Source organism: Bufo bufo, chromosome 6, assembly GCF_905171765.1.
Source record: "Bufo bufo chromosome 6, aBufBuf1.1, whole genome shotgun sequence".
Classification (NCBI taxonomy): Eukaryota; Metazoa; Chordata; class Amphibia; order Anura; family Bufonidae; genus Bufo; species Bufo bufo.
This window is the reverse complement of record NC_053394.1, coordinates 269,565,662-269,592,915: the sequence shown is the minus strand read 5'-3', so window position 1 is coordinate 269,592,915 and position 27,254 is coordinate 269,565,662. Positions and strand designations below refer to the sequence as shown.

Sequence of the window (27,254 nt, the reverse complement as noted above, 5' to 3'; positions counted from 1 at the left end):
ATTTCCGCTTATCCCCAGAGTGTTACAGAAGTTCCTAAAAGAAAAGTGTACACTAATCCTGATAACCCCCTTCTGGCCCAAGAGAAGTTGGTTCTCCCTCTTGAAAGCCCTCAGCGTGGAAGCTCCTCTCCTTCTACCTCAAAGGCCGGACCTTCTAAGTCAGGGACCTATTTCTCACCCAGACCTGAAAATACTAAAGTTAACAGCCTGGATTCTGAAGAATCCAACTTATTAAACTTTGGTCTATCAAAAAAAGTAGTGAACACCTTACTCCTTAGCAGGAAACAGAGTACCAACGACAAGTACCAAAAAATATGGAAGAAATTTGCTGATTGGTCTGGGACCTCCTTCAACCAGTTTAGAGCCAACATCTCACTAATCCTGGATTTTCTTCAAGAAGGGCTAGATTTAGGTCTATCCCCCAATACCCTTAGGGTCCAGGTATCGGCTTTAGGAGCACTATATAATACCAAGCTAACGGAACATCCCTGGATATCCAGATTCCTTAAGGCGGCAGATAGGATCAGACCTACAATTAGAAACATGGTGCCACCATGGAACCTTAATACAGTACTAGGGGGTCTAACCTCCGATCCATTCGAACCTCTGGACTCTATCCACATCAGATGGCTTACCATTAAAACGATTTTTCTGGTGGCAATAACCTCAGCCAGAAGGGTCTGTGAGCTGCAGGCCTTGTCCATCCAAGAACCATTCCTTGCAATATTTGAGGACAAATTAATTTTCAAATTAGATCCGACTTTCCTCCCCAAGGTAGTCTCGACCTTCCATAGGTCTCAGGACATTGTTCTCCCCTCGTTCTGTGACGATCCGAAAAACGATCAAGAAATCACTTACCACACATTAGATGTCCGGAGAGCGGTCTTAAAGTACCTGGAAGCTACCAGCCTTTGGAGAAAAGACAAAAATCTGTTTGTCCAATTTTCAGGTCCTAACAAAGGGAAGAAAGCGGCAAAAAGTTCCATCTCCAGATGGATTAAGATGGCAATCTCCGAAGCATATAAAGCTCAGGGAAAAGACGTCCCTGCTTCCCTAAAAGCACATTCTACGAGAGGCATGGCTGCCTCCTGGGCGGAAAAAGCCTCAGCCTCCTTACAACAGATTTGCAGGGCAGCAACATGGAAAAGAGTTCATACTTTCACTAAGCACTACAGACTAGATGTAGCTGCTAATGACGACCTAAGATTTGGACGTAAGGTCCTGTCGGCAGTTGTCCCCCCCTAATTGTATCTTTGATATTGTCTCAGGACTTGGTGTCATGGAGACGACTGGGGAAAAGAGTATTACACTCACCGGTAATCCGGTTTCCTGGAAGTCTCCATGACACCACATATATCCCACCCTTTTTTTCTGCTATTAGCTATTATCCTTTCATCCTGGGGTTCTTCGTTAAAATACACTGGTGATGTGAGGAGGGGGTGGGGGTTTTAACCTCTCTGTGTTTTTCCTGTCCAATCAGAAGGAAGTCAATCTCTCAGGACTTGGTGTCATGGAGACTTCCAGGAAACCGGATTACCGGTGAGTGTAATACTCTTATATATATCAACAGCCTTATGGGTAAATAAAGTTATTTTTCATTTTTATCTACTGGAGTGCTGCCCCTTTTTCACTAATATATATATATATATATATATATATATATTAGTGAAAAAGGGGCAGCACTCCAGTAGATAAAAATGAAAAATAACTTTATTTACCCATAAGGCTGTTGATATATATATATATATATATATATATATATCTATATCAACAGCCTTATGGGTAAATAAAGTTATTTTTCATTTTTATCTACTGGAGTGCTGCCCCTTTTTCACTAATATATATATATATATATATATATATATATATATTAGTGAAAAAGGGGCAGCACTCCAGTAGATAAAAATGAAAAATAACTTTATTTACCCATAAGGCTGTTGATATAGATATAGATATAGATATATATATATATTCAAGCTCTTTATTAACAGATTTGTAGAACATACCAATATTGGCATGAATGTGATGACTGTGTAAAACCCCCACAGCGGTCTTAACACTGGTTCTTCAGCAGGTGGCAGCAAAAATGTCAGTTCCATTCTTTCTAAGAATAGCTCTGACATTTTTGCTGCCACCTGCTGAAGAACCAGTGTTAAGACCGCTGTGGAGGTTTTACACAGTCATCACATTCATGCCAATATTGGTATGTTCTACAAATCTGTTAATAAAGAGCTTGAATATATATATATATATATATATATATATATCAACAGCCTTATGGGTAAATAAAGTTATTTTTCATTTTTATCTACTGGAGTGCTGCCCCTTTTTCACTAATATATATATATATATATATATATATATATATATATATATATATATTAGTGAAAAAGGGGCAGCACTCCAGTAGATAAAAATGAAAAATAACTTTATTTACCCATAAGGCTGTTGATATATATATATATATATATCTATATCTATATCAACAGCCTTATGGGTAAATAAAGTTATTTTTCATTTTTATCTACTGGAGTGCTGCCCCTTTTTCACTAATATATATATATATATATATATATATATATATATATATATATTAGTGAAAAAGGGGCAGCACTCCAGTAGATAAAAATGAAAAATAACTTTATTTACCCATAAGGCTGTTGATATAGATATAGATATAGATATATATATATATATATATAATCGTTTGCTATTTTTGCTTGAAACCTTGGTGTGCTGCTTCTTCCATTGGTGTTATGTATATGCAGTAGCCGTGTTTGGGGTGGTCCCAACTGTACTCTGGGTCCCTTGGACATGGTGGAGGTGTCACCACGTGTTTCTGCATTCTAGAGGGGGTTGTAAGGCGCGGTGCACCCAAATGGGAAATAAGTCCAGAGAGTCATAGTTTGCAGTAATTTAAACCAGTGTGCTTCTTTAATGGAGGAACTCAAGTGCAAAACAATACAGGCAAAGCACTGAGCTGGCTTCTCCAGTCTCCTCCCTGCAGAATAAAGTTCTGTGCTGAGGAAATGCCTGAGCTAGCTTTCCCTCTCTCTCAGAAGGTACCCTGGCCAAAAGGCTAGTGGGCCACTGTCTGTGGCTCATTCATCTGGCTGGCCCTCTGGTCAAAGGGCTGGTGACCCAGGGTCTGTGGAAGACTATCCCCATCTCAACATCTTCTTATGGTCCCTCTTGCAGTCTGGCAGAGTCTCTTCTATTAAGCACTGCTCCCTATCTGCAGGGTCTCTCCGACTAAACACTGATCCTTAACTGCAGACAGCTAGGGCTCTAACTGCTCTCCTTGTATACAGTTTCTAGCTGAACTAGAACCTTTTAGTGGAAGGGGTGCAGTGGAGGGGTGGAGACAAACAAGTCTTTAGACGTAAACAACAGAGATAAATCAGACAGTCAAAAGGTCAATGTGCCTGTTTTTTCCTTCCCTTGGCATTGTCCCTTTATAGTAACTATGGAAGATTTCTAAATTCTCAGTGCATAGATAGAAAGTCCCAAAGTCTCTCAGTATTAGCTGACAGTGCATTAACCCTTTCCACAGTACAGTGCAGATAGGATATATTGCAATAGGCATATAAATGCAGTTCAATACAATAGAAAACGGTATAACTGTAAACAACAGCATAAATAATAGTGCAGGTTAACCTAAGTGCAATAAAAGAGGTGAGTTGATGGCTTTGCATAGTAATTGTTTGCAAATGTTCACAAGCATCTATAGTCCAACGTTTGCTTGTTCCAGGGCACTACATATATAGTAGATAACACAGGATAGGTGATGGTCATGGCTTTTCTACCTCCTCCCTGCACATTGACCTCTGCAGAGGTCACAGAGCATGTCTGGGAAACTCTCCTATAGATGTCAATGATCATCTCCTGTCTATTGTGCCCTATGGTTCATGTGGCTGCTGTAAAGTATATTTTTAAATGTATAGTCTTTAGGTAATTGGATTCCAGCTCACCCTCCTTTCTTTACAAGGTGCACGGGGAAAAAAAGGATGAAGCCTTGTTGTAGTAAATTGTAGGAAGGTAATCCGGGACTCAAATTGACGAAGTCATAGGTTCCTTTATTTGGTCATGTATATTAGGTACAGAGGTACCTCTGTACCTAATATATTGCATGACCAAATAAACAAACCTATGACTTCATCCATATGACTACCGTATTACCTTCCTACAATTTATATTTTTAATTGCTTTCAAACATCAAGATGGCTGCCTCCATAATCTTGCATAGAAAATAGAATAAAAGACTATCTGCATTCAGAAATAAACATTTTAGAAAAAAGAACATTTGTCGCTATCTGTCTTCAATGAATAAAAAATGAGTTCACTCATTCCTTTTAAGAAGTGACCAAAAGTACTCCAGTCTTCACCTGTCTTTTTCGAACAATCAGTGGTAGAGCCGGCAGCCGGATGTTTATCGCTGAACAGGAAAATTTTGGTGCCTGATTTTAACCTTTTGATAGCCTAACCTACAAGAAATGCAACAATACCTTCATCCTCTTAATCTGTACATGTATCAGATTCTGAAATAAGATATTTCAGCAATAATCATTTGCTAGACTAAAGAAAATGATCTCCATGTCTTCCTTCTACTCATATATTGTACGTTCCAGACCACAATTTTAGATGAATGGCAAAAAAATTGTTAAAAAAAAGTGTTGACTTTAGTTCTATGTGATGCTGTAATTTCCGTGCTTTGCTAGGAATGTAATCTGATCACGGGTCTATGTACCATGTCCTGACGAAACAATAGTAATATGTAAGCAATGTTCTGAGTTTTGGACGTATTCTCAGATTTTCTATCTGTTCAAAACTTCGAGGCAGTAATGTGGTTGCAGTGTTGGAATTTGCTGTGTTGTAATGAAAGATGTTCACTTACACTGTAGAATCATTAATTCATGTTTATTCCAAATAATTTAATGATTATTTTATTTTTTTCCGCTCTCAAGGCGTTTGTGGAGTATGGGTACAACTGCCAGCGCAGCTCAACAGCCGGCCCCCACAGTGCCCCCTAGTGATAGCCTCCAAGGAAATGGCAGTGCAAGTTCAAGTACAGAAGACAGGAATTCTCTTAGCATTCACTCTTTTCAGACAGTGAGCATTCACAACAAGGCCAAATCCATAATCACCAATAAGGTGGCTCCAGTTGTAATTTCGTGAGTATTGTTTAGTTCCGTTCTTTTGATAAGTTGATGTACAGGGCATTACATTAGTTGTAGCAAAAATCAATTCACAGTGAGTGAATAAAAAAATGGGGGGGGAAAATCCACCTTATATGTATTCTGATGCCTAATCTAAAAATCTTCGGATGCAACTATTTAAAAGTGTTTTCTATTGATGGCTTATCCTTAGGCTTATCCTTTATTGATGGCTTAACCTTAGGCTGTGTCTAAATAGAATTGTTCTTGTGGTTGGCTGGGGTCCTAGGTCTTGGATCTCCACTAATCAAACCAATCTTGGAGAAAGATCAAGTTCACTTTCCAGTAACAATATAATGTGTTATTATTGTGATAGGTATGTAAGGTGGCATTATTCGTGAGGGAATAAATCACCGAAATGTATTTTCTGCCAGTTAAATCCAGATAGTGACACATATACTGGTAATTTTTTCTAATCTGTTTTTATTTTCTGATTGAAGATTGTTTATTCTACTTCCTGAACCTGATTATGGGGGCTCCCATTTATCTCAGCTGTTCTTAACAGCATTTAGAGATGTGCTTTACAGCAGCCACCATGGACCATAGAGTCATTGACTACCATGGGAGAATATTCTAGACACACTGACCTTTGCAGAGGTCCAGAGGAGTAGATAAACTTTGTCAATCACCTATTGTGAATTCTGGATTATGTGTTGTCTATATATAGGCAATATGTGTAATTCTAATCTAGTTCTAGTTCTAATGTAGTTCTACCTGTAATCATAAGCAGATAACTGTAGTCCAGTGATCTCTGTACAGGCCTTCGTGGCCAGTGCTAAATCTGCAGGATTTAATTGCTTTTTTTACTATAGATATTGGTATGGAAAATCAAAAAATAACATCACCAAACATTTTTTCAAAAAAGGTCTAGCATGATTTAAACAATAGGTCATTTTCTGATGGCACATTCCCTCTAAAAATGGGTGACAGGATACAGAAGATCTGCCCATACAAGCTTAAAATTTAAAGGATGAATTTGTTTTTCCCCCAGATACAATTGTAAAGAAGAATTCCAAATTCATGATGATTTGCTTAAAGCCAATTATTCTGTTGGGAGGATTTCTGAGACCATGCCAGAACATTATCTTGTACAGGTGAGATCCTTAGATTATGTTTAATCAGCAAGAACTCATACATTTAGGGACAAGCTGACCAAAGTAATAGCTTTCTTATAATTAGAAAAGGTGGACATACAGGTTGGATAATTGCTGCTTAATCCACTGATTTTGGCCGGACTGGCTGACCATGTTCATGGGGGCCTCCCGATGTCAGAAGTTGGGGCAGAAAAAGATTGGCAGTTGAATTTCAGCTATCATACCCTTTTTGTTAATGAGAGATGAGCAGCTGCCAGAGCTGTATCCGTTGGGGAAGACAATAATCGGGCATTTTTAGACGCCTGTCTCAAAAAAGCCCCTCTGCTGGCGGTGGATCACCGAAGTCATGTAGAGGCATAGCCCTCTACATAACTTTGGCGCATCCAGCACTGCTTCTAAATGTAAGCCAGCTTCCTAGCTGGCTTACATTTAGACAATTTTCTACACCTAAACCAGGCATAGAAAACGATGAATGAGATGGCCTGCCGGCATGTCCCCTTCCCTGCCCATGCCATGCCTACCTTTTTAGACCTTGTGTGAGCTGGAAAAAGTTTCAGATTGTGGAGTCCTGTCAGGATTTACTCTGCTTTTCACACAGAAATCCTGAACAAAATCATATAAACCTATAAATCAAAAAGGCCAACTCATCTCCCTCTGTCGTTATCATATATTGCTCTTAGATTAAGCAAAATAAATTACCTAATAGGTTTGCTTAAAGTCCACCATACAAATGTGTATGGGCACTTTTAGTCCGGATCCTAAAATATTCTGATATTTTTCAGAACATTTGCCATGAGAAATCATTGTGATTATAGTCGACATCTATAAGTAGCAATTTATAATGAAGATAAAAATAGTAAAAAACAGATGGATGGGGTGCTGGCAGTATGTTAAAAATAAATGCATTAAAATAATGAAAAACAAGCACACAAGGCGTTTTGGAGGGATCTTGCTCCTTCCTCAGGCACTCCTTTTTCCTCTGCAGAAACAAGGAATATTTAATGGAGTATTCTTGAAATAATGTCTGATGAAGAGTGTTCATACTGTTCTTTCTTTTAGGGTAAATATTTTATGGTACGGGATGTGTACAGCAAGTTAGATGTTCTAAAGACTACAAGTAGTTTTGGTGCACCAAATTTCCGCCAAGCAACAGGAGGATATGAAGTGTATGGAATGGGTCAACCCAGCCTAAATGGCTTCAAACAAGTACTACAGAAGCTCCAGAATGATGGGCATAAGGTACCAAATAGAAGTTGTGTCCACTGATAAATTTTTTTAGTAAAAAAGGACATTCATTGACTGATCACTATTCACCTTAGACACAAAAGTTAAAGGGGTTGTGCCAAGTATAGAAGTTAGGGGACTAGCTGATTTCTGGAAGTCTGACCACTGGGACCCCCACCAATCTTGAGAATAGTGATTCATTCCCCCGATCTGACAGACAGGCAGGTCGGGCATGGGCCCCCGCCACTCTATATATTCTTTTTGGGACTGCTGGAGATAGCAGAGTACAGCACTCTGCTGTTTCCAGCAGTCTCCTAGAGAATGAATGGAGAAGCAGGGAGCATGCAAGACCTGCTGCTCCATCAGATCAGAGGACTGGGACCATGGTTCTCTGGATCGATGGGGGGTCTCAGTGATTGGACCTCCAGCAATTAGTTAGTCATCCCTATCATGTGGAAAGGGGATAACTTCTAAACTTGGCACAGCCCCTTTAAGTACAAAAAAATACACAGTAACTATACCATATTACTTAATTTTTTTTTACCGCAGGTACCAAAGCCCACATGGCTTCTATAATAGTGGGATGGAACGAAGCAGCTACACTGTCATATTTGGAAAATTGATTCTGTCTCAGATAGCGAAATTTGAAGTGGTACCTTTTATAGAAAAAATGTTCGTGCTTTTTGGTGTCATTTCATGCTTATAAGAGGTTTTCTTCACGACTTGGAGTTGTAAGGATTGACTTATGCATATATGTCACCAAAACCAGTCAATGCAAGGGAACATTGTGGGGAGCTGATGCTCTTTCATCACTAGAGAACATGATTTTGAGTAAAGAAAAGTTATTATTAAAGAGGTTCTTCACTTACATTTTGTATAATGTAAAATCAAATTTTGCTTAGGGAAAGTAAGGCTTGATGGATATTCAGTACTTTTTAATACAGAATCCTTATTTTGTCTTGGTGTAGGAATGCATGTTTGTCTGTGTCCGTGAAGAGCCCGTGGTGTTTCTGAGATTGGAAAGTGACTTTGTGCCTTATACTCCCAGAAGGAAGGAGAATTTGCATGAAAATTTACACAACCTGGAAAAAAGACTCCGTGTAGAGAATTTGGAACTTGCTATTCGTAAAGAGGTATTCTAGTTTGATAAATCAAATATTTTGGATTCAAATCTGAAAGGACAACATCAGCATGAAGTTTCTATGTTCTCCCTGTTCTCCTTGTGTTTGCATGCTTTTCCTCCCACAATAGGTTAGTTGACTTGCTATAAAAAGATCCTAATGGTTATTGGGAAATGAGCACATAGGAATTGGGTTCATTAGGTGATCATTCATACACACAGTCGAGTCGCCTTATTATAGCCACTTCATACTTTTGACATTACATTGGCAGTGTGTAGTCCACTAAGAAAGTCATGTATCATGAGCTGGTTCGGTGGCCGTATAAAGTGTGTGATAGGCTGTCTGCACACACATACCTCATTGCGGTCATGGGAAAAAGGGACGTTTTATTAGAGTTTCAAAATGGGAGGGAAAAAAAATACACAGTTCAGTGAACTCTACTGCATATGGGCATCCGAAGATGATGGATTGTCATTGCACCTCTGTTAATCAAGTTGCATCAGCAGAAAAGGCTTCAATTTTCTCAGCAGTATCGAATTTGGGCTTCCACTTATTGGAAAAGGATTACCTTCTTCAGTGAGTCAGATTTTTTGCTTTATCGAATGGATGGACTTTGGCATGTCAGATAAGAAATATCAGAGAACAAACACCCTGCATCTATTGCTGAAAGAACATAAGTTGGTGGTGGCCGCATTATGGTCTGGGGAATGTTTTTGTGATATTCTCTGAGCCTGCTCATCCATGTGGAAGACGGTCTCAACCAATTTAGGTATGAATTTATCCTTGCAGATCACGTACACACATACAGTTGCAAGAAAAAGTATGTGAACCGTTTGGAATGATATGGATTTATGCACAAATTGGTCATAAAATGTGATCTGATCTTCATCTAAGTCACAACAATAGACAATCACAGTCTGCTTAAACTAATAACACACAAAGAATTAAATGTTACCATGTTTTTATTGAGCACACCATGTAAACATTCACAGTGCAGGTGGAAAAAGTATGTGAACCCTTGGATTTAATAACTGGTTGAACCTTCTTTGGCAGTAATAACTTCAACCAAACGTTTCCTGTAGTTGCAGATCAGACGTGCACAACGGTTAAGGAGTAATTCTTGACCATTCCTCTTTACAGAACTGTTTCAGTTCAGCAATATTCTTGGGATGTCTGGTGTGAATCGCTTTCTTGAGGTCATGCCACAGCATCTCAATCGGTTGAGGTCAGGACTCTGACTAGGCCACTCCAGAAGGCATATTTTCTTCTGTTTAAGCCATTCTGTTGTTTATTTACTTCTATGCTTTGGGTAGTTGTCCTGTTGCAACACCCATCTTCTGTTGAGCTTCAGCTGGTGGACAGATGGCCTTAAGTTCTCCTGGAAAATGTATTGATAAACTTGGGAATTCATTTTTCCTTTGATGATAGCAATCCGTCCAGGCCCTGACGCAGCAAAGCAGCCCCAAACCATGATGCCCCCACCACCATACTTCACAGTTTGGATGAGGTTTTGATGTTGGTGTGCTGTGCCTCTTTTTCTACACACATAGTGTTGTGTGTTTCTTCCAAACAACTCAACTTTGGTTTCATCTGTCCACAGAATATTTTGCCAGTACTGCTGTGGAACATCCAGGTGCTCTTATGCAAACTGTAAACATGCAGCAATGTTTTTTTGGACAGCAGTGGCCTCCTCTGTGATATCCGCCCATGAAATCCACTCTTGTTTAGTGTTTTACGTATCATAGATTCGCTAGCAGGGATGTTAGCATATGCCAGAGACTTTTGTAAGTCTTTAGCTGACACTCTAGGATTCTTCTTCACCTCATAGAGCAGTCTGCGCTGTGCTCTTGCAGTCATCTTTACAGGATGGCCACTACTAGGGAGAGTAGCAGCAGTGCTGAAGTTTCTCCATTTATAGACAATTTGTCTTACCGTGGACTGATGAACAGCAATTCTTTTGGAGATACTTTTTATAACCCTTTCCAGCTTTATTCAAGTCAACAATTCTTAATAGTAGGTCTTCTGAGAGCTCTTTTGTGCAAGGCATCATTCATATCAAGCAATGGTTCTTGTGAAAGGCAAACCCAGAACTGGTGTGTGTTTTTTATAGGGCAGGGCAGCTGTAACCAACACCTCCAATCTCATCTCATTGATTGTACTCCAGTTGGCTGACACCTCACTCCAATTAGCTCTTGGAGATGTCATTAGTCTAGGGGTTCACATACTTTTCCCCCCTGTACTGTGAATGTTTACATGGTGTGTTCAATAAAAACATGGTAACATTTAATTCTTTGTGTGTTATTAGTTTAAGCAGAATGTGATTGTCTGTCTATTGTTGTGACTTAGATGAAGATCAGATCACATTTTATGACCAATTTGTGCAGAAATCCATATCATTCCAAAGGGTTCACGTACTTTTTCTTGCAACTGTACTTTTCTTGCTTATTGTCATCCCTGGAGAGGATGTGATGTTCCAACAAGACAATGTTACATATCATACTGCTATAAATGTCTCACTGTGGTTGGAGAATATTGAACAAGACTTCCACTTACTACCCTGTCCTTCTAATTCCCCAGACTTGAACCCAATTGAAGATTTATGGAACCACCTTGGTGGTCATCAGTGATGGTCAGTTCGCAGTGTTCGCCAGCGAACACATGTGGTCTGCCATCTTTAGTAAGGTAGACTCACCCGTCCGGCGATGCACAGGTAAGCCCTTACCTGTGCCTGTGCCTGTGCCTGTGCCGGGAACCGGTGTGAAATAAAATGCAGTCACCGGGAGCAGGCAGTTCCGAAAACAGCCGCTGGGGGCCTTCATTAGCTCCAGTAGCTGTGGGATGCACTACAGTCAACATCGCTCCAGATACCTCTAACCACCTACCAGGGCCTTACTGAGCGACTCCCAGCCCGTCTAGCTGCTGTCCGTGCTGCACATGGCAGTTACTCTGGACATTAGCTGGTGGTCATAATACTGTGACTCAACTCTGTATATAAAATAAGTATACAATGAAATATTGTGTTAGTGCACAGGAATTCCAACTTGTCTGTAATTTAAATCATGATTTATCAGGAGGAAATATTATTTGTAATCCTTTTTTTTTTTTTTTTTTTTTTTTTTTAGCTTTATGACTTTGCTCAATTGAGTGGGAACAGCTATTTTGTATATAATGACATTGAACATTTTAAGGATGAGCCTCACTCTGTCAAGGTTGAGTGTGAAGAAGATGTACACGTGACAGAGGAAGTGTATAGCAGGCCTGTTTTCTTACTGCCCTCTTACAGGTGAGTAATGTCAGTATAATTTGTGAGTGTGAATGCATATATTTATACATATAACTGTGTAAATATACTAATGAAAATGTCAGGGGCGTACACAGAGGTGACAAGGGCCAATAGAAAATATCAAATGGGACCCCTTTCTGCTGCTGTTTAAAGGGGTTAACTAAGATTAGAAGGAAGGGTCTAATTTTTCACAGAAAAAAATATTGAGCATAGCCTTTGTCTTTCATTGCAGAACTCCCCCATCATATTTCCATGATTCTTGGGTCAATACCCAAAATCTTAATTTGCCAACATTGTATGACCTATACAGAAGGGATTCCTGCACAAGTTTTCATCACCCATTAAAATAGGAGATTGGCACTCTCATAATTTGTCTTCATTGTGTTAAAGCAAAGTGATGACTATATAGTTTAGCTTGTCAGATTTCAACATTTTTTTAAAAAGAATTTGTCCAACAAATTTGTCTCTGCTTGGGTCATCTTCCGTCAGTCCAGTAGAAGTGAATGAAGGAGTGGTCATACACGCACACCACTGCTCCATTCATGGAGAGTTCTCAGAGAGCCTTGATCTCCTGATTGATGGAGTTACCAAATGTCTGACCACCAGTGTTCATAGCGTTATCACCTATACTGTGCATAGATAAATGATTTTGTTCTGAGAAATCCACTCATAAGCTTTTTAAATCTTGTTTCCGCCATTCTGTCAGGATCTTACATTTTTCTTTTATTGGATGATGTTAAGGGGTTTTTCCCATGATAAATATTATACGTTTTTCATACCAGCATCCCTATCTGAATACTTTGGTTCTTGCCTGTAATTAAAAATATAGTATATCCACTGTTCAATAAAATGTATCTGTATAGTGCCACTTGCTGTTTGTTCTTTGCCTTACTTTTCTGTCCACCTCAGTAGCATTGCTCAGGTGGTTGCACATGCTCAGTTCAATCCTTCAACTGCCATCAGCCATATCTATTGTTAGAAGCTGTGATAGTTACAGAGGAGATCTGAGCTGCAATTGGAGCAGTGAATGGAAGAGCTCTGGACCCATATGAGGTACAGGGCTAACTCTGTTTTTGTTAGAAAGAGATTGTCATGTGCTATTTTTCACATTAGTCATACACTACCCCTTTTAAAAGGAATGTGTAATCAGAAAATGATCTATTATTTATATTACATTTTATTCCTTTTTTTATTTTTATTTTTTGTTAGAATTTTTGGGAATTTTTTTTTTTTTACTTTTCCATGTCACTATCTATATTTTAGGGCCAAATAAAAAAATAATAATGGCTGCACACACATATAAGCAGTAAAGCTGAGAAATGGGGATCATTCTAAATTCAAGTGGTACTATACCTACTGTTGGAATCAATGGAAGCTCTTAGGCCTAAAATATTTTAAGACTTCCTTTCTTTTGAGAGCAGCTACATGGGCCTTAGACACAATACGATACAATATACTTTATTGACCCCGAGAGAAATTTATATCAATGGACAGAAGCTGACCCTCTGACTTACATGGGGAAATTTTCTAGGCATGCTCTGTGACCTGTGCAGAGGTCAAGAAGGAGCTAATAAGCTGTGATATCACCTATGGTGAATACAGTCATATCTATATAGAGGTGTTACTTGTCATTGTAATTCTGCCTGTGATGATAAAAAGGTAGCTACTGAAAATGTACCTGTACAGAACAGGAAATCATGAATTCACACAGCTACAGAGCGGTGAGACTGCTTGATTTATTTTTTTAGAGTAAGCTTTAGTTTTTATTGGAATCATCGGGGGCAGACTGGGAACTTAAGGTGGCCCTGGAAAAAAAAAACTAAAAGTGGCAGGTCCAAATTGTCAGAGTAGGCAAGGCAGTGCCAGCAATACCATAGTGCAGGACCAAGTACCACACTGCTGTATAAAATACTACATCCTTGTACACAGTAATCAACGGTATCACTCTCCAGAGGCAGCAATGCAGTTGACTGTAGGAGGGCACCTGTGGCCACCGGCCAGATGCATAAGTATCTGATTCCTTACTTTAATTAATGCTGGGAGCATCAGATCGTTATGTACCTGGCTGGTGGCCATGAGGAGGGATCGGGCCTCTTGGGCATCGGATCACAGGTAAATTTCCTGTAGGGTCTATGGCCCGTCCACCCCTGGGTACCATTTTGGGTTACATATGACTTTTTGATCCCTTTTTTGCTTAATTTTTTTGGGGAGAGAAGACAAATGACTTATTTTCATTTTTAATTTAATTTCCTTTACAGCATTCACCGTCTAGGAATTTTTTATTTATTTTAATAGTTTGGACATTTTGGGATGTGACTGCACCAATTATGTTTGTTTTTTATTGTTTATTTTTATATGTAATATTGGGAAAGGGTAGTGAATTTTATTATTTTATGTATTGGTGTTTGTTATTTTAAAAAAATAAGAATTTTACTGTCATTTTTAGTCCCCTGAGGGGACTTGAACATGTGATCCTCTGATCGCCTGTATTATAGACTGCAATAAAATACTATTGGCGTCTGCGATTTTCTTTTACAGGCTGCCTGTCAAGCCATAACATAGGCACGACTTTGCAGGCAAATTCATATGACTGACCTGGTAGCCTTCACAAGGCATCAGGCTGTCATAGCAACCAATTGGAGTTCCCTGATTTTCCTCTGTCTAAGGGCTCATGCACACAAACGTATTTTCTTTCCGTGTCCGTTAAGTTTTTTTTGCGAAGAAAATGGAAGTTACTCCATGTGCATTCCTTTCCATATGTCCGTATGTCTGTTCCGCACAAAAATAGAACATGTCCTATTATTGTACGCATTACGGAAGAGGATAGGACTGTTCTATTAGGGGCCAGCTGTTCCATTCCGCAAAATATGGAATGCACACGGACGTCATCCGTATTTTTTGCGGATCCGTGTTATGCGGACAGCAAAATGGTTGTGTGCATGAGCCCTAACTGCTCATTTGCCACAGGGTGTTACTACTGTAGTTTTGAGGTGAGTTTCTACACAGTCTAAGGCCTCATGCACACGACCGTTGTGTGCATCCGTGGCCGTTGTTCCATTTTCCGTGATTTCCTGCGGACCCATTGACTTTCAATGGGTCAGTTGAAAACTCGGAAAATGCACCGTCGTTCATCCGCGGCCGTGATCCGTGTTTCCTGTCCGTCAAAAAAATATGACTTGTCCTATTTTTTTGATGGACAACGGTTCACGGACCCATTCAAGTCAATGGGTCCGTGAAAAAACACGGATGCACACAAGATTGACATCCGCGTCCGTGGCCGTAGGCTACTTTCACACAGACGGGTCACAGATCCGTCTGCATAAAAGCTTTTTCAGAGCTGAGTTTTCACTTTGTGAAAACTCAGATCCAACAGTATATTCTAACACAGAGGCGTTCCCATAGTGATGGGGACGCTTCAAGTTAGAATATACTACGAACTGTCTACATGACTGCCCCCTGCTGCCTGGCAGCACCCGATCTCTTACAGGGGGCTGTGATCCGCACAATTAACCCCTCAGGTGCCGCACCTGAGGGGTTAATTGTGCGTATCATAGCCCCCTGAAAGAGATCAGGTGCTGCCAGGCAGGAGGGGGCAGACCACCCTCCCTCCCCTGTATTACATTCATTGGTGGCCAGTGCGGCCTCCCCTCTCCCCCCCCCCCTCCTAATTAAAATCCCCCCCCTTGGTTAGTTTAATAGCGGTCTGCAACCAGCGCAGGATAAATGTCAGCATTTATCCTGCATATAAATGTATATATATTGTTTGATACCTCCATTTGCAATATAACACGAAAAAAACTAACATGAGCAAACGCTGTTCCCTTAGACAAAATACAGTCAAAAACAAATATTGACTCAACATCATATCTTCTTAAATATCTCCGTGTCTCACTATCTACACACCGCGTACATCTGACCTGGACATTTAAAATCTTCACCTGTTTATAAGCTTATGCTGTTGCTATTTCTCATTGTATATGTACATATATCTCAGCAAGCATGCGCTGACTTCTGTATGGCCTTTAAGTCTGGGCCGGCACCAGGTGTACAGTCGTGGCCAAAAGTTTTGACAATGACAAAAATATTAGTTTTCACAAAGTTTGCTGCTAAACTGCTTTTAGATCTTTGTTTCAGTTGTTTCTGTGATGTAGTGAAATATAATTACACGCACTTCATATGTTTCAAAGGCTTTTATCGACAATTACATGACATTTATGCAAAGAGTCAGTATTTGCAGTGTTGGCCCTTCTTTTTCAGGACCTCTGCAATTCGACTGGGCATGCTCTCAATCAACTTCTGGGCCAATTCCTGACTGATAGCAACCCATTTTTTCATAATCACTTCTTGGAGTTTGTCAGAATTAGTGGGTTTATGTTTGTCCACCCGCCTCTTGAGGATTGACCACAAATTCTCAATGGGATTAAGATCTGGGGAGTTTCCAGGCCATGGACCCAAAATGTAAACGTTTTGGTCCCCGAGCCACTTAGTTATCACTTTTGACTTATGGCACGGTGCTCCATCGTGCTGGAAAATGCATTGTTCTTCACCAAACTGTTGTTGGATTGTTGGAAGAAGTTGCTGTTGGAGGGTGTTTTGGTACCATTCTTTATTCATGGCTGTGTTTTTGGGCAAAATTGTGAGTGAGCCCACTCCCTTGGATGAGAAGCAAACCCAAACATGAATGGTCTCAGGATGCTTTACTGTTGCCATGACACAGGACTGATGGTAGCTCTCACCTTTTCTTCTCCGGACAAGCCTTTTTCCAGATGCCCCAAACAATCGGAAAGAGACTTCATTGGAGAATATAACTTTGCCCCAATCCTCAGCAGTCCATTCACCATACTTTCTGCAGAAGATCAATCTGTCCCTGATGTTTTTTTTGGAGAGAAGTGGCTTCTTTGCTGCCCTTCTTGACATCAGGCCATCTTCCAAAAGTCTTCGCCTCACTGTGCGTGCAGATGCGCTCACACCTGCCTGCTGCAATTCCTGAGCAAGCTCTGCACTGGTGGCACTCCGATCCCGCAGCTGAATCCTCTTTAGGAGACTATCCTGGCGCTTGCTGGACTTTCTTGGACGCCCTGAAGCCTTCTTAACAAGAATTGAACCTCTTTCCTTGAAGTTCTTGATGATCCTATAAATTGTTGATTGAGGTGCAATCTTAGTAGCCACAATATCCTTGCCTGTGAAGCCATTTTTATGCAACGCAATGATGGCTGCACGCGTTTCTTTGCAGGTCACCATGGTTAACAATGGAAGAACAATGATTTCAAGCATCACCCTCCTTTTAACATGTCAAGTCTGCCATTTTAACCCAATCAGCCTGACATAATGATCTCCAGCCTTGTGCTCGTCAACATTCTCACCTGAGTTAACAAGACGATTACTGAAATGATCTCAGCAGATCATTTAATGACAGCAATGAAATGCAGTGGAAAGTTATTTTTGGGATTAAGTTAATTTTCATGGCAAAGAAGGACTATGCAATTCATCTGATCACTCTTCATAACATTCTGGAGTATATGCAAATTGCTATTATAAAAACTTAAGCAGCAACTTTTCCAATTTCCAATATTTATGTAATTCTCAAAACTTTTGGCCACGACTGTAGATGCCCATCATTGGTGGCAGCGGAGAGTTCCGATCGGAGTCCCAGTTTAATCGCTGGGACTCAGATCGGTAACCATGGCAACCAGGACGCTACTGCAGTCTTGGCTGCCATGGTTACTTAGCAATTTTAGAAGCATTATATTTACCTACGATGTCTTTGACTGACCGGGCGCTTCTCCTACTGGTAAGTGAAAGGTCTGTGCTATAAGCAATGCGCCGCACAGACCTTTCACTTACCAGTAGGAGGAGCGCCCGGCCGGCCACAGACAGCGCAGGTAAGTATAATGCTTCTAAAATTGCTAAGTAACGATGGCAGCCAGGACTGCAGTAGCATCATGGTTACCGATCGGAGTCCCAGCGATTAAACTGGGACTCCGATCGGAACTCTCCGCTGCCACCAATGATGGGCATCTACACCTGGTGCTGGCCCAGACTTAAAGGCCATACAGAAGTCAGCGCATGCTTGCTGAGATATATGTACATATACAATGAGAAATAGCAACAGCATAAACAGGTAAAATATACATATATTTTTTTTTGTGAAGATTTTAAATGTCCAGGTCAGACGTGCGCGGTGTGTAGATAGTGAGACACGGAGATATTGATATGATGTTGAGTCAATATTTGTTTTTGACTGTATTTTGTCTAAGGGAACAGCTTTTGCTCATGTTAGGTTTTTTCGTGTTATATTGCAAATGGAGGTATCAAACAATATATATACATTTATATGCAGGATAAATGCAGACATTTATCCTGCGCTGGTTGCAGACCGCTATTAAACTAACCATGGGGGGGGGGGATTTTAATTAGGAGGGGGGTGAGGGGGGGGGCGCACTAGCCACCAGTGAATGTAATACAGGGGAGGGAGGGGGGTCTGCCCCCTCCTGCCTGGCAGCACCTGATCTCTTACAGGGGGCTATGATACGCACAATTAACCCCTCAGGTGCGGCACCTGAGGGGTTAATTGTGCGGATCACAGCCCCCTGTAAGAGATCGCGTGCTGCCAGGCAGCAGGGGGCAGTCATGTAGACAGTTCGTAGTATATTCTAACTTGAAGGGAACGGATCCGTTTGCAATTGCACCATACTGTGTCAACGTCAAACCGATCCGTCCCTATTGACTTGCATTGTAAGTCAGGACGGATCTGTTTGGCGCCAGGCGGACACCAAAATGACTTTTTTCTTCATGTCCGTGGATCCTCCAAAAATCAAGGAAGACCCACGGAAGAAAAAATGAACACGGATCACGGTACTACGGAACCCGTTTTTGCGGACCGCAAGAAAAAATGGTCGTGTGCATGAGGCCTAATACAGGTGGCACTCATTGGATAGTATCAGATTGTGTAGGAGCACACACATTTGACAAGGGGAATTGTAAAAATCAGATGTTAATCTATTCATGAATTTATAGTAGAAATAACAGGAACAAAACAATGCAGAATTCTAAAAAAGACACCCTAGAATTGTTATGTAATGGAGAATATTATTATTTACTAAAACAGACATCAGGAGCGGAGATGGATCGACTTTAGGGCCTGTACAGAGTTGCCAACCAGAATTTTTCCTTTTTTCTTGACAACTTATTCCAAAATCACGGACAGTAAAAAAATTTTACGGACAAATTGGAAAACCATAATAAGTTAGAAAGATAATAATTGATATAGGTCTATAGCTCAATGTATTGATATGAACTCAATACCAGCATTTACTCTGAGCTGTAAAATGAGAATTACCACCAAATTAATCTAGTCATGTACCACCAGCCTAAAAGAATTAATGGACGCATCTATTTTTTTTTTCACTGACACAGGAAAAAGTCATTTATTTTTATGGACTGCCCAGAAATTTCTAGACAGTTGGTGACCCTGGACCTGTTGGATCTTTAAGACCTTTTGGTGGAGTATAAAGTCAATCTGTATCATCATATTATTTGTAGAACCAACTATCACAGTCCATTCCAGAAGGGCAAACTTCATACCTGGAGGTTATGTAGAAGTTAGAGACAGACGTGGTGTTGCGGGTGACACTGACAACTACTACATAATAACATGCTATGTTCTGGAGTGAGGAGGACTACAGGTGGAGTTGCTGCTAATAAATTAGATAGGATGGGATAATATGATCACACATAAAATGGGCCTCCAGATTGCTTTGTGTTGCTCTACCTGCTCTATGTTTGATTAAATTTTATCTTTATTTTACTCTTAAGAAAAATAACTGTTTTTCTGTCCAGGATGTTTTCAGGTATAGACTCCAAAGTTCTTAGTAAAGACTAGTTACAAGTTAACATAACTTAATGACTGTTCACATTCTCATTCACAGATATCATCGTTTGCCCCTACCAGTAGATGGTGCTCCTCTGGAATCACAGTTTGATGCTTTTGTAAACTTTCTCAGGGTATGTAAAACATTTGGTTTAAAATCCAATGCCTTTTGTGGAATGTCAGCACTGATTTAAATTACACTGGATACAGTGGATATGAGGGTTACCCATCACTTTACTAAAGGAAGTTTGAAACTAGTGCTTGTATTTCATGCGCTGGATTGGACACAAGATGCACGTGTATAGAACACTGTAGAGCACACCACTTTCCATACATATGGCTCCCTCAGTCAAGGTTGACTTGGTTGTAGAGTTTGCCCATGAGGTAGTACTGCAAAGTTTGCAGTTATTAGCACAGATTATTCAAATTTAGTCATACACAGTTTAGCAAGAACTAGTTTGAGAAGTCCTTTACATACAATTGTATTAGATTGAACTTACAGTATACTTTCAGAACTGGCACATCACCATAAGAATATACGTGCCAGGAGGTGAATCACTGCACTTCCAGAAGTTGTTTGAAGTAGGCAAATATAACTTTGAGTTACTGCCGCGTTCTTATGTGAACCTGCCAAATCCACTGTGTATCTGCTTCCAAAGCTCAAACTTGTTCTCTTTAATATTCTCCTTGTTTTTATGAAATTTGTTGTGATTTTTAAAAAATTTTTGTGTTTCGTTCGTTTTTAAGTACTGTAATTAGCTGATATGCTTGTTAATCTTACCAATTTAAGAACAACTTTTATATTCAGAGGCTACCTCTGTGGCAGGCGCAGCACTATAAAGTGCCTTTTGCGCTGTGGCATTAGAAGAATTTTGATATCTCTGACTTTTTAGTCTAACCAGACTGTCTGTCTGTTATTCTGTAATTCCTCTAGCGCCGTTCTATGGAAACAGTAGGTTTAAAGAGCACACCAAATGCTTGAAAAAGCTTCTTTATTAACTTAAACTTTTCTTCATATATAACACTGCCGCCTCCGCAGCAGATGCTCCATGTACATAAAGTATCACAAAATGGCGGTATGCATAAGATGGTGGTTCAACTGTTCAATCTTGTTATTCAACATAAAATGGTGGATATATTTCTCTCTTGAGTATCTGTACTCTCACTTTAAGTTATTTAAGCACTTTATGATCTCCCTGAGAGGTATATCTGAGGTCTAACTAATAGTTCTACTTGCTGAATTTGGATGCAATTTGCAGTATGCAGTTAGCAGTAACTATTTACAGATTGGTTGAGTATGATCTGGTATGGTTGTATACAATTTGGATTGCAATATGGAATTTGAATGGTTGCAATTGTGAACTTTGTAGTTTGCAATTGGTGGAACTGTATCTGTACTGTTCCAGATCACTATATTAACAGTAGGAACATTATATAACTGTTCTAAATACCTATTTTGGCCCCTCTGCTTCCATAAAACACAGCTCTTAGTAAAGTGAATGTCTGTTCAGCTTCTCTCCTCTGGTGTAATGATTCTAGCAGCTCCTGCTAGGGGAATTTCCCACACAGGCTGTGTGTGAGGCTGGCTGTGATTGGTCAAAATTCTTGCCCAGCAACAATAGTTTAACTCTATGCTTTCTGTTTCTGCTCTGTCATTGAGCTTACCTTACATTATTTAATGAATCTTAAAGGCATATTATCTTTTCTGCTTCTGTGAACACAATATATAACAGTTTTATGACATCCAAACATGAAGTCACTGTAAATAACTCTGCTTTTGTATTTAACACACAAACATAGGAACTGTATTAAGGTTATTGGCAGGTTTAGTTGTATAAACATATAAGCTATATTAGCAACCTAGGACAGTTCTTGGCTGGCTATCTACAACCTCCAGTGATGCTAGCATTTTCTTCTCCTGTCAGAAGTTTGGCGGGCACCTGTGATCAACTTTATGTTGCCCTTGGGCAGTATAAAGTAGTGACAGACATGCCGATTCCAGTAGTCTGTCATTCATTAGCTGCTATGATGGTTTCTGCATTATATTCATTGCTGCCTGGGCCTGGAAAAGTCATAGCTGCCTCAGAAGGGTCACAGTTATTCATGAGCTTCTGCTCTCCCTGCCCACCTGGTAATAATTGGCATTCAATTATTGATGGCTGGGTGGACGGAGCAGGAACTCATGAATAACTGTGGTTCTTCTAAGGCAGCCATGACTCTTTTCCAGGCCTGGGCTGCAATGAATATAATACAAGTTCTCAGCAACCACCTAATATTAGCTTCTGACCCACTGCTGAAATCAGTGTCTGACAATACTTTATGCTGTCCTCAGTGTGGGCAGGGTAAAGTTAATGACAGGTTACCTTTAAATCGAACAGCGGGACACACAGACTGCAGATTAAATGATACAGTTGCTAAGGCACCCTTAGTTCACACTTCACTGATTTGGTCAGTGATTTCCATCAGTAACTGTGAGCGAAACCAGGTGTGGAGGCTACACAGAGATAAGGTAAAATGTTTTGACTCACACTTGGTTTTGGCTCACAATCACTCGTGGAAATCACTGATCACGTCACAGAAGTGTGAACTAGGCCTTATGATGTACAGAGTGTCCTCTGCAATGCTCTTATGTAAGAGCTGCTTTAGGTGTTGAACAGGTGCATCTCCTATCATTAGATTTACACTTTCCTAAACTAACACTCACTCAGAATTTTCTGTTGACTCTGGCTTGTGAGACCAAGACAGGCTGTCAGCTTAGGGTACTTTCACACTTGCGTTAAAGTTTTCCGGTATTGAGTTCTGTCCTCGGGGCTCAATACCGGAAAAAAATTGATCAGTTTTATCCTAATGCATTCTGAATAGAGAGCATTCCATTCAGTATGCATCAGGATGCATCAGTTCAGTCCCTCTTAAGTTTTTTGGCCGGAGAAAATACTGCAGCATGAACAGTTGTTGGAATGACTGATTCGGCATAAATTTTCCGGCGACTGAACTGCCTGCCGGAATCCTCTGTCGCAAGTGTGAAAGTACCCTTAGTGAACGATCAGATAACAGCTGCCAATAGAAGTCATTGAGGAGGGGAGGAGGAGTGAGCTGGAGAGAGAGAGAAAGACACACACAGAGGCTGTAGCAGCCAATGGCAAAGGTTATATCTCATTCCAAGTACTTTATTCACATCTATTCTGTGCAGTACTTCTCTATATTGTCCTAAATGGTGCTTCTGAGTAAGAGCAGAATCTCTTGTTCACAGTAATAGAATAAGATATATGGAGCCTTCAGAGTGAAAAACTAAATATTACGTATGTACACACCCCATGACAGTGTATTCCGAAAAGTCATCTAAAAGTCTAGATACACTTTTAACTTCTGGCAGGAGACAAGAATTCCAATAAGGGTACCAACAGTGTTGCTGCACTTTACAAAGTGTTTTTTGAGTAAAACACCTTTGGGCTACACCAGGGGTCAGCAACCTCCCATAGAAGTTAGAATGGTGAAAGTTGTAGTTTCCTAACAGCTGATGTGCTATAGATTGCTGAGCCCTCTACACTATTAAAAAGCGCTCATATTTTGTGCCTCGTTATGTCACTAGTAATGTCTTTATTATTATTATTTTTTTGTTCGTAAAGCAGCACAGATCCCTTTTGTATGCTTTGCCTACAGGGGGCATAGACACAGTACAGGGATAGGAATATCCCAGTCTGTGCCGCTGAAGTCAGCAATGCAGACATGCCCCTCTGTTTATCAGTTATATTGTCTTAATATGACACACTTTTCTTCAGTTGACAATTCAATTGAATTTCTACTAATCCCTTCTAATATTACTGTGTTAGTATATCTAGGATGTGTGTATATGTATGTGTGTGTGTGTGTGTGTGTGTATATGTGTGTGTGTGTATATATATATATATATATATATATATCACACTTGAGAAAGATCCTGAAGAGGATTGCAATTTTGTACAGACATGGGTAAAGAAAATGCCACCTAGGTACCTGGAGTGCCATGGAGTTTACTATTTGTATTTGGGATTGTACGCTGGCACCCATTTTGTTGTCTTTTAGCCTCCATTCACACATCCGTATTAATGAGTCCGCATCCGTTCCGCAATTTGCGGAACTGGTGTGGACCCGTTAATTCTCTATGGGGACGGAATGCATGCGGAGAGCACACTATGTGCTCTCCGCATCCGCATTTCCGGAGCGCGCCGCCAATCTTCCGGTCCGTCGCTCCTGAAAAAAATAGAACATGATTAGAACAGATTAGGCATTTTCTATTATAGTGTCGGCGATGTGCAGTCCGCAAAATGCGGAACGCACATTGCCAGTGTCTGTGTTTTACGGATCCGCAAAACACATACGGATGTGTGAATGGACCCTTAATCTGGTAGTGCAACCTCTTTGAATATGTATATAGTATATTATAGTCCTAGCTGGAAAAAAGGTCACCGTAAATTGGTCCAGGGGCTCACTGTAGAGAACTGCTGGTGTCTGCGTTGGTTTCACTAAAGTGTAACAATCGTTTCAGTTTATTTTTAGAGTAGGCAGAGGGATGTTAAATATTTTTGTAATGTACGTCATAAGGGAAAGATCTTTTTTCGCTCAAGAAAACAGGGTGTAAAGAGTTGTCTCGGCAAAGTTCTAACAGTGTTGCTAAGGGGAGCCTGTCTTTCAGTCTTCAATTCTACTGAGCGCTAAAGACACTTGTGAGTAACATACAGAGTCTTCCAGCCTGCCTCTTGTCCTTGCTCCAGTCCCTGACTATGTACTTGCCCCTAACTCTCACTGCCCATCACCCTCCCTTTCTGACCTGTTACACCCAGGTGTCTTCAGTGCTCAGTAAAACGCTAAAGACTGGTGTAAACTGGTGTAAAGTAGAACTGACTTAGTTGCCCATAGCAACCAATCAGATTTCATCTTTCATTTTCCAAAGGAGCTATGAAAAATGAAAGGTGGAATCTGGTTGCTATGGGCAACTAAGTCGGGTCTACTTTACACCAGTTAGATAAAACTCCCTCTCTTTTTTATTTTTTTAGGAATGTTCAGGTAGAACTTTGCCAAGAAGACTCTTTAAACCAAAACAGTTATACTTGAACTCTCCATATGCTGAACATACCCTGAAAGCTGGAACTTCACATTAAAATATAAAAACTTAAAATACAGCTTCAAAAATGTTGATGTAATGGATTCTTTCTATGCCTTCTTTTTGATATGGACACAGGGTTGTTTGATGTGTTGTCTGTATGACACTGCATTTATTCATGTAAAAATATAGAATTATGATGGCAATGTGGACCTCTTTTATGGAGTCCTCTAATTAAACATATACTTTCTGCTTTTTAGGAAAACCCTTGCCTCCTGCTACTTCATGATACCAGCTGTGCACCACCTGCTTTGCTTTTCAGTTGCCAGACAGGAGTTGGGAGGACGAATTTAGCCATGATTCTGGGAACATTAGTTCTGTATCACCGAAAGGGTTCAACTGAAAAACAGATGTGAGTCCTTTTTAAATGTTATTGAACGGATTCTTTCATTGGCTTTTTTATGTTTTCTATTTGTTCCAGATCTTGCAAAATTCCATGTCTGAGTGCTGTATAATGCATGTGAATGGAATTTTATATCTGTATAGATTTCAGATCATGTTCCAAGTTTTCATATTTATGCCATGCCTTCTGAACTTAACTCAATGAACCAAATTTACTAATGTGTCGGCACCTAGAGTCTTTCTAAAAAGTTGCATGAATTAGCACAGTTTGGCCCAACTCAAGAAGGGAGTGGGGCTTTGCAGGAAAGGGGGTATGGCCTAAGATTGTGCCAATATTCTGGAATAAACTTTTGTCTCGAAGTAAGCCAACCAATAATTTGTAAAGAATTAGACAAAAGTGTATATCCCTGCACCAGATTTTTCATCCAGCCTGAGTCACTGTGATAAATCTGGTACAGGTCTAGACAGCCTGGTTAAGTTTACACCATCCATAGGATTAGTAAATCTGCCCCCATTATGTTGTGAGTGGGTAAAATTTGTATCAAAATCTCTGGTTAATCTGTTGGCATATTTATCCTGTGGGAACACTCTGTAGCATGTGAACCCAGCTGTATATAACTAAAGCCAGTTGGGGTTTATTTGAGTAAAGCCAACCACACAAATAAGATTAGTATCTGCCAGAATGTGGCCTATCAGTCATAGGAATTATCCCAACCTCTACATGCCTTGGCTAAACTATCCCCCCGTGCCATCAGCTCCGTTCCCCCAGTGCCTTCAGCTCTCCCCACTAAGTGCCATCCGCTCCACTCCCACACCCCAGTGCCATCCGCTCCACTCCCCCAGTGCCTTCAGCTCCCCCACCCCCGTGCCTTCAGCTCTCCCCCACCCCGGTGCCTTCAGCTCTCCCCCACCCCGGTGCCTTCAGCTCTCCCCCACCCCGGTGCCTTCAGCTCTCCCCCACCCCGGTGCCTTCAGCTCTCCCCCACCCCGGTGCCTTCAGCTCTCCCCCACCCCGGTGCCTTCAGCTCCCCCCCACCCCGGTGCCTTCAGCTCTCCCCCACCCCGGTGCCTTCAGCTCTCCCCCACCCCGGTGCCTTCAGCTCTCCCCCACCCCGGTGCCTTCAGCTCCACTCCCCCTTGTGCCATTGTCTCTACCCCACTTGTGCCATCATCCGTCCCCCTTGTGTCATAGTCTCTGCCACTGGCACTATTGATGAGGGCACTGTCTTGCACTATTGATGAGGGCACTGTTTCTGGCGCTATTGACAAATTCACAAATGCATTGCAATACCGGATCCGTCTCTCCGGTGTCATCCGGAAAAACTGTATTATTTTTTTTTTTCATTTTTAAGGGTCTGCGCATGATCAGACCGGAAAGCGGGATCCGTTTTGCCGGAGCACTTAATGCCGGATCCGGTACTAATACACTTCAATGTAAATTAATGCCGGATCCGGCATTCCGGCAAGTGATCAGTATTTTTGGCCGGAGAGAAAACTGCAGCATGCTGCGGTGTTCTCTCTGTCCAAAAAACGTAAGAAGGACTGAACTGATGCATCCTGATGCATACTGAACGTAATGCTCTCCATTCAGAATGCATTAGGATAAAACAGATCAGTTTTTTCCGGTATTGAGCCCCGAGGACGGAATTCAAAACCGGAAAACTTTAACGCAAGTGTGAAAGTACCCTAAGCCATTACATTCACTCTGAATATTCTACATTCTTATGGAGCCCGACGATAACCTAAATCAGATAGTAAGACTAATAGACAGGAACTGGTTTCTATGACAATGTGAATATTTGGTACCAGTCTACTTTGGCAGGCGAAAAAGACTTGGCTTTGTTCTAATTATTTCTCTCCAAGCCATATGTCTTAAAGCCATACTTTTACTGAATGTAGCCGATGGCAATGCTATTTAGTGCTGTGTAACATGATTAAAACTATGGAGGTCATTTATCAAACAGAAA

The 27,254-nt window shown here is 40.7% G+C and overlaps 1 protein-coding gene across 2 annotated transcripts in view; it reads left to right on the top strand.

Moving 5' to 3' along the window:
• The window catches only part of PALD1 (phosphatase domain containing paladin 1), a 323,151-nt gene that overhangs the window by 127,417 nt on the left and 168,480 nt on the right, over positions 1-27,254 (top strand). For both annotated transcript variants that reach the window (XM_040439040.1, XM_040439041.1), the window contains 7 exons: positions 4,965-5,171; positions 6,205-6,307; positions 7,367-7,546; positions 8,500-8,664; positions 11,775-11,935; positions 19,864-19,939; positions 25,146-25,297. In XM_040439040.1, the coding sequence (XP_040294974.1) occupies positions 4,965-5,171; positions 6,205-6,307; positions 7,367-7,546; positions 8,500-8,664; positions 11,775-11,935; positions 19,864-19,939; positions 25,146-25,297 (1,044 nt within the window). The remainder of the gene's footprint in view (positions 1-4,964; positions 5,172-6,204; positions 6,308-7,366; positions 7,547-8,499; positions 8,665-11,774; positions 11,936-19,863; positions 19,940-25,145; positions 25,298-27,254) is intronic.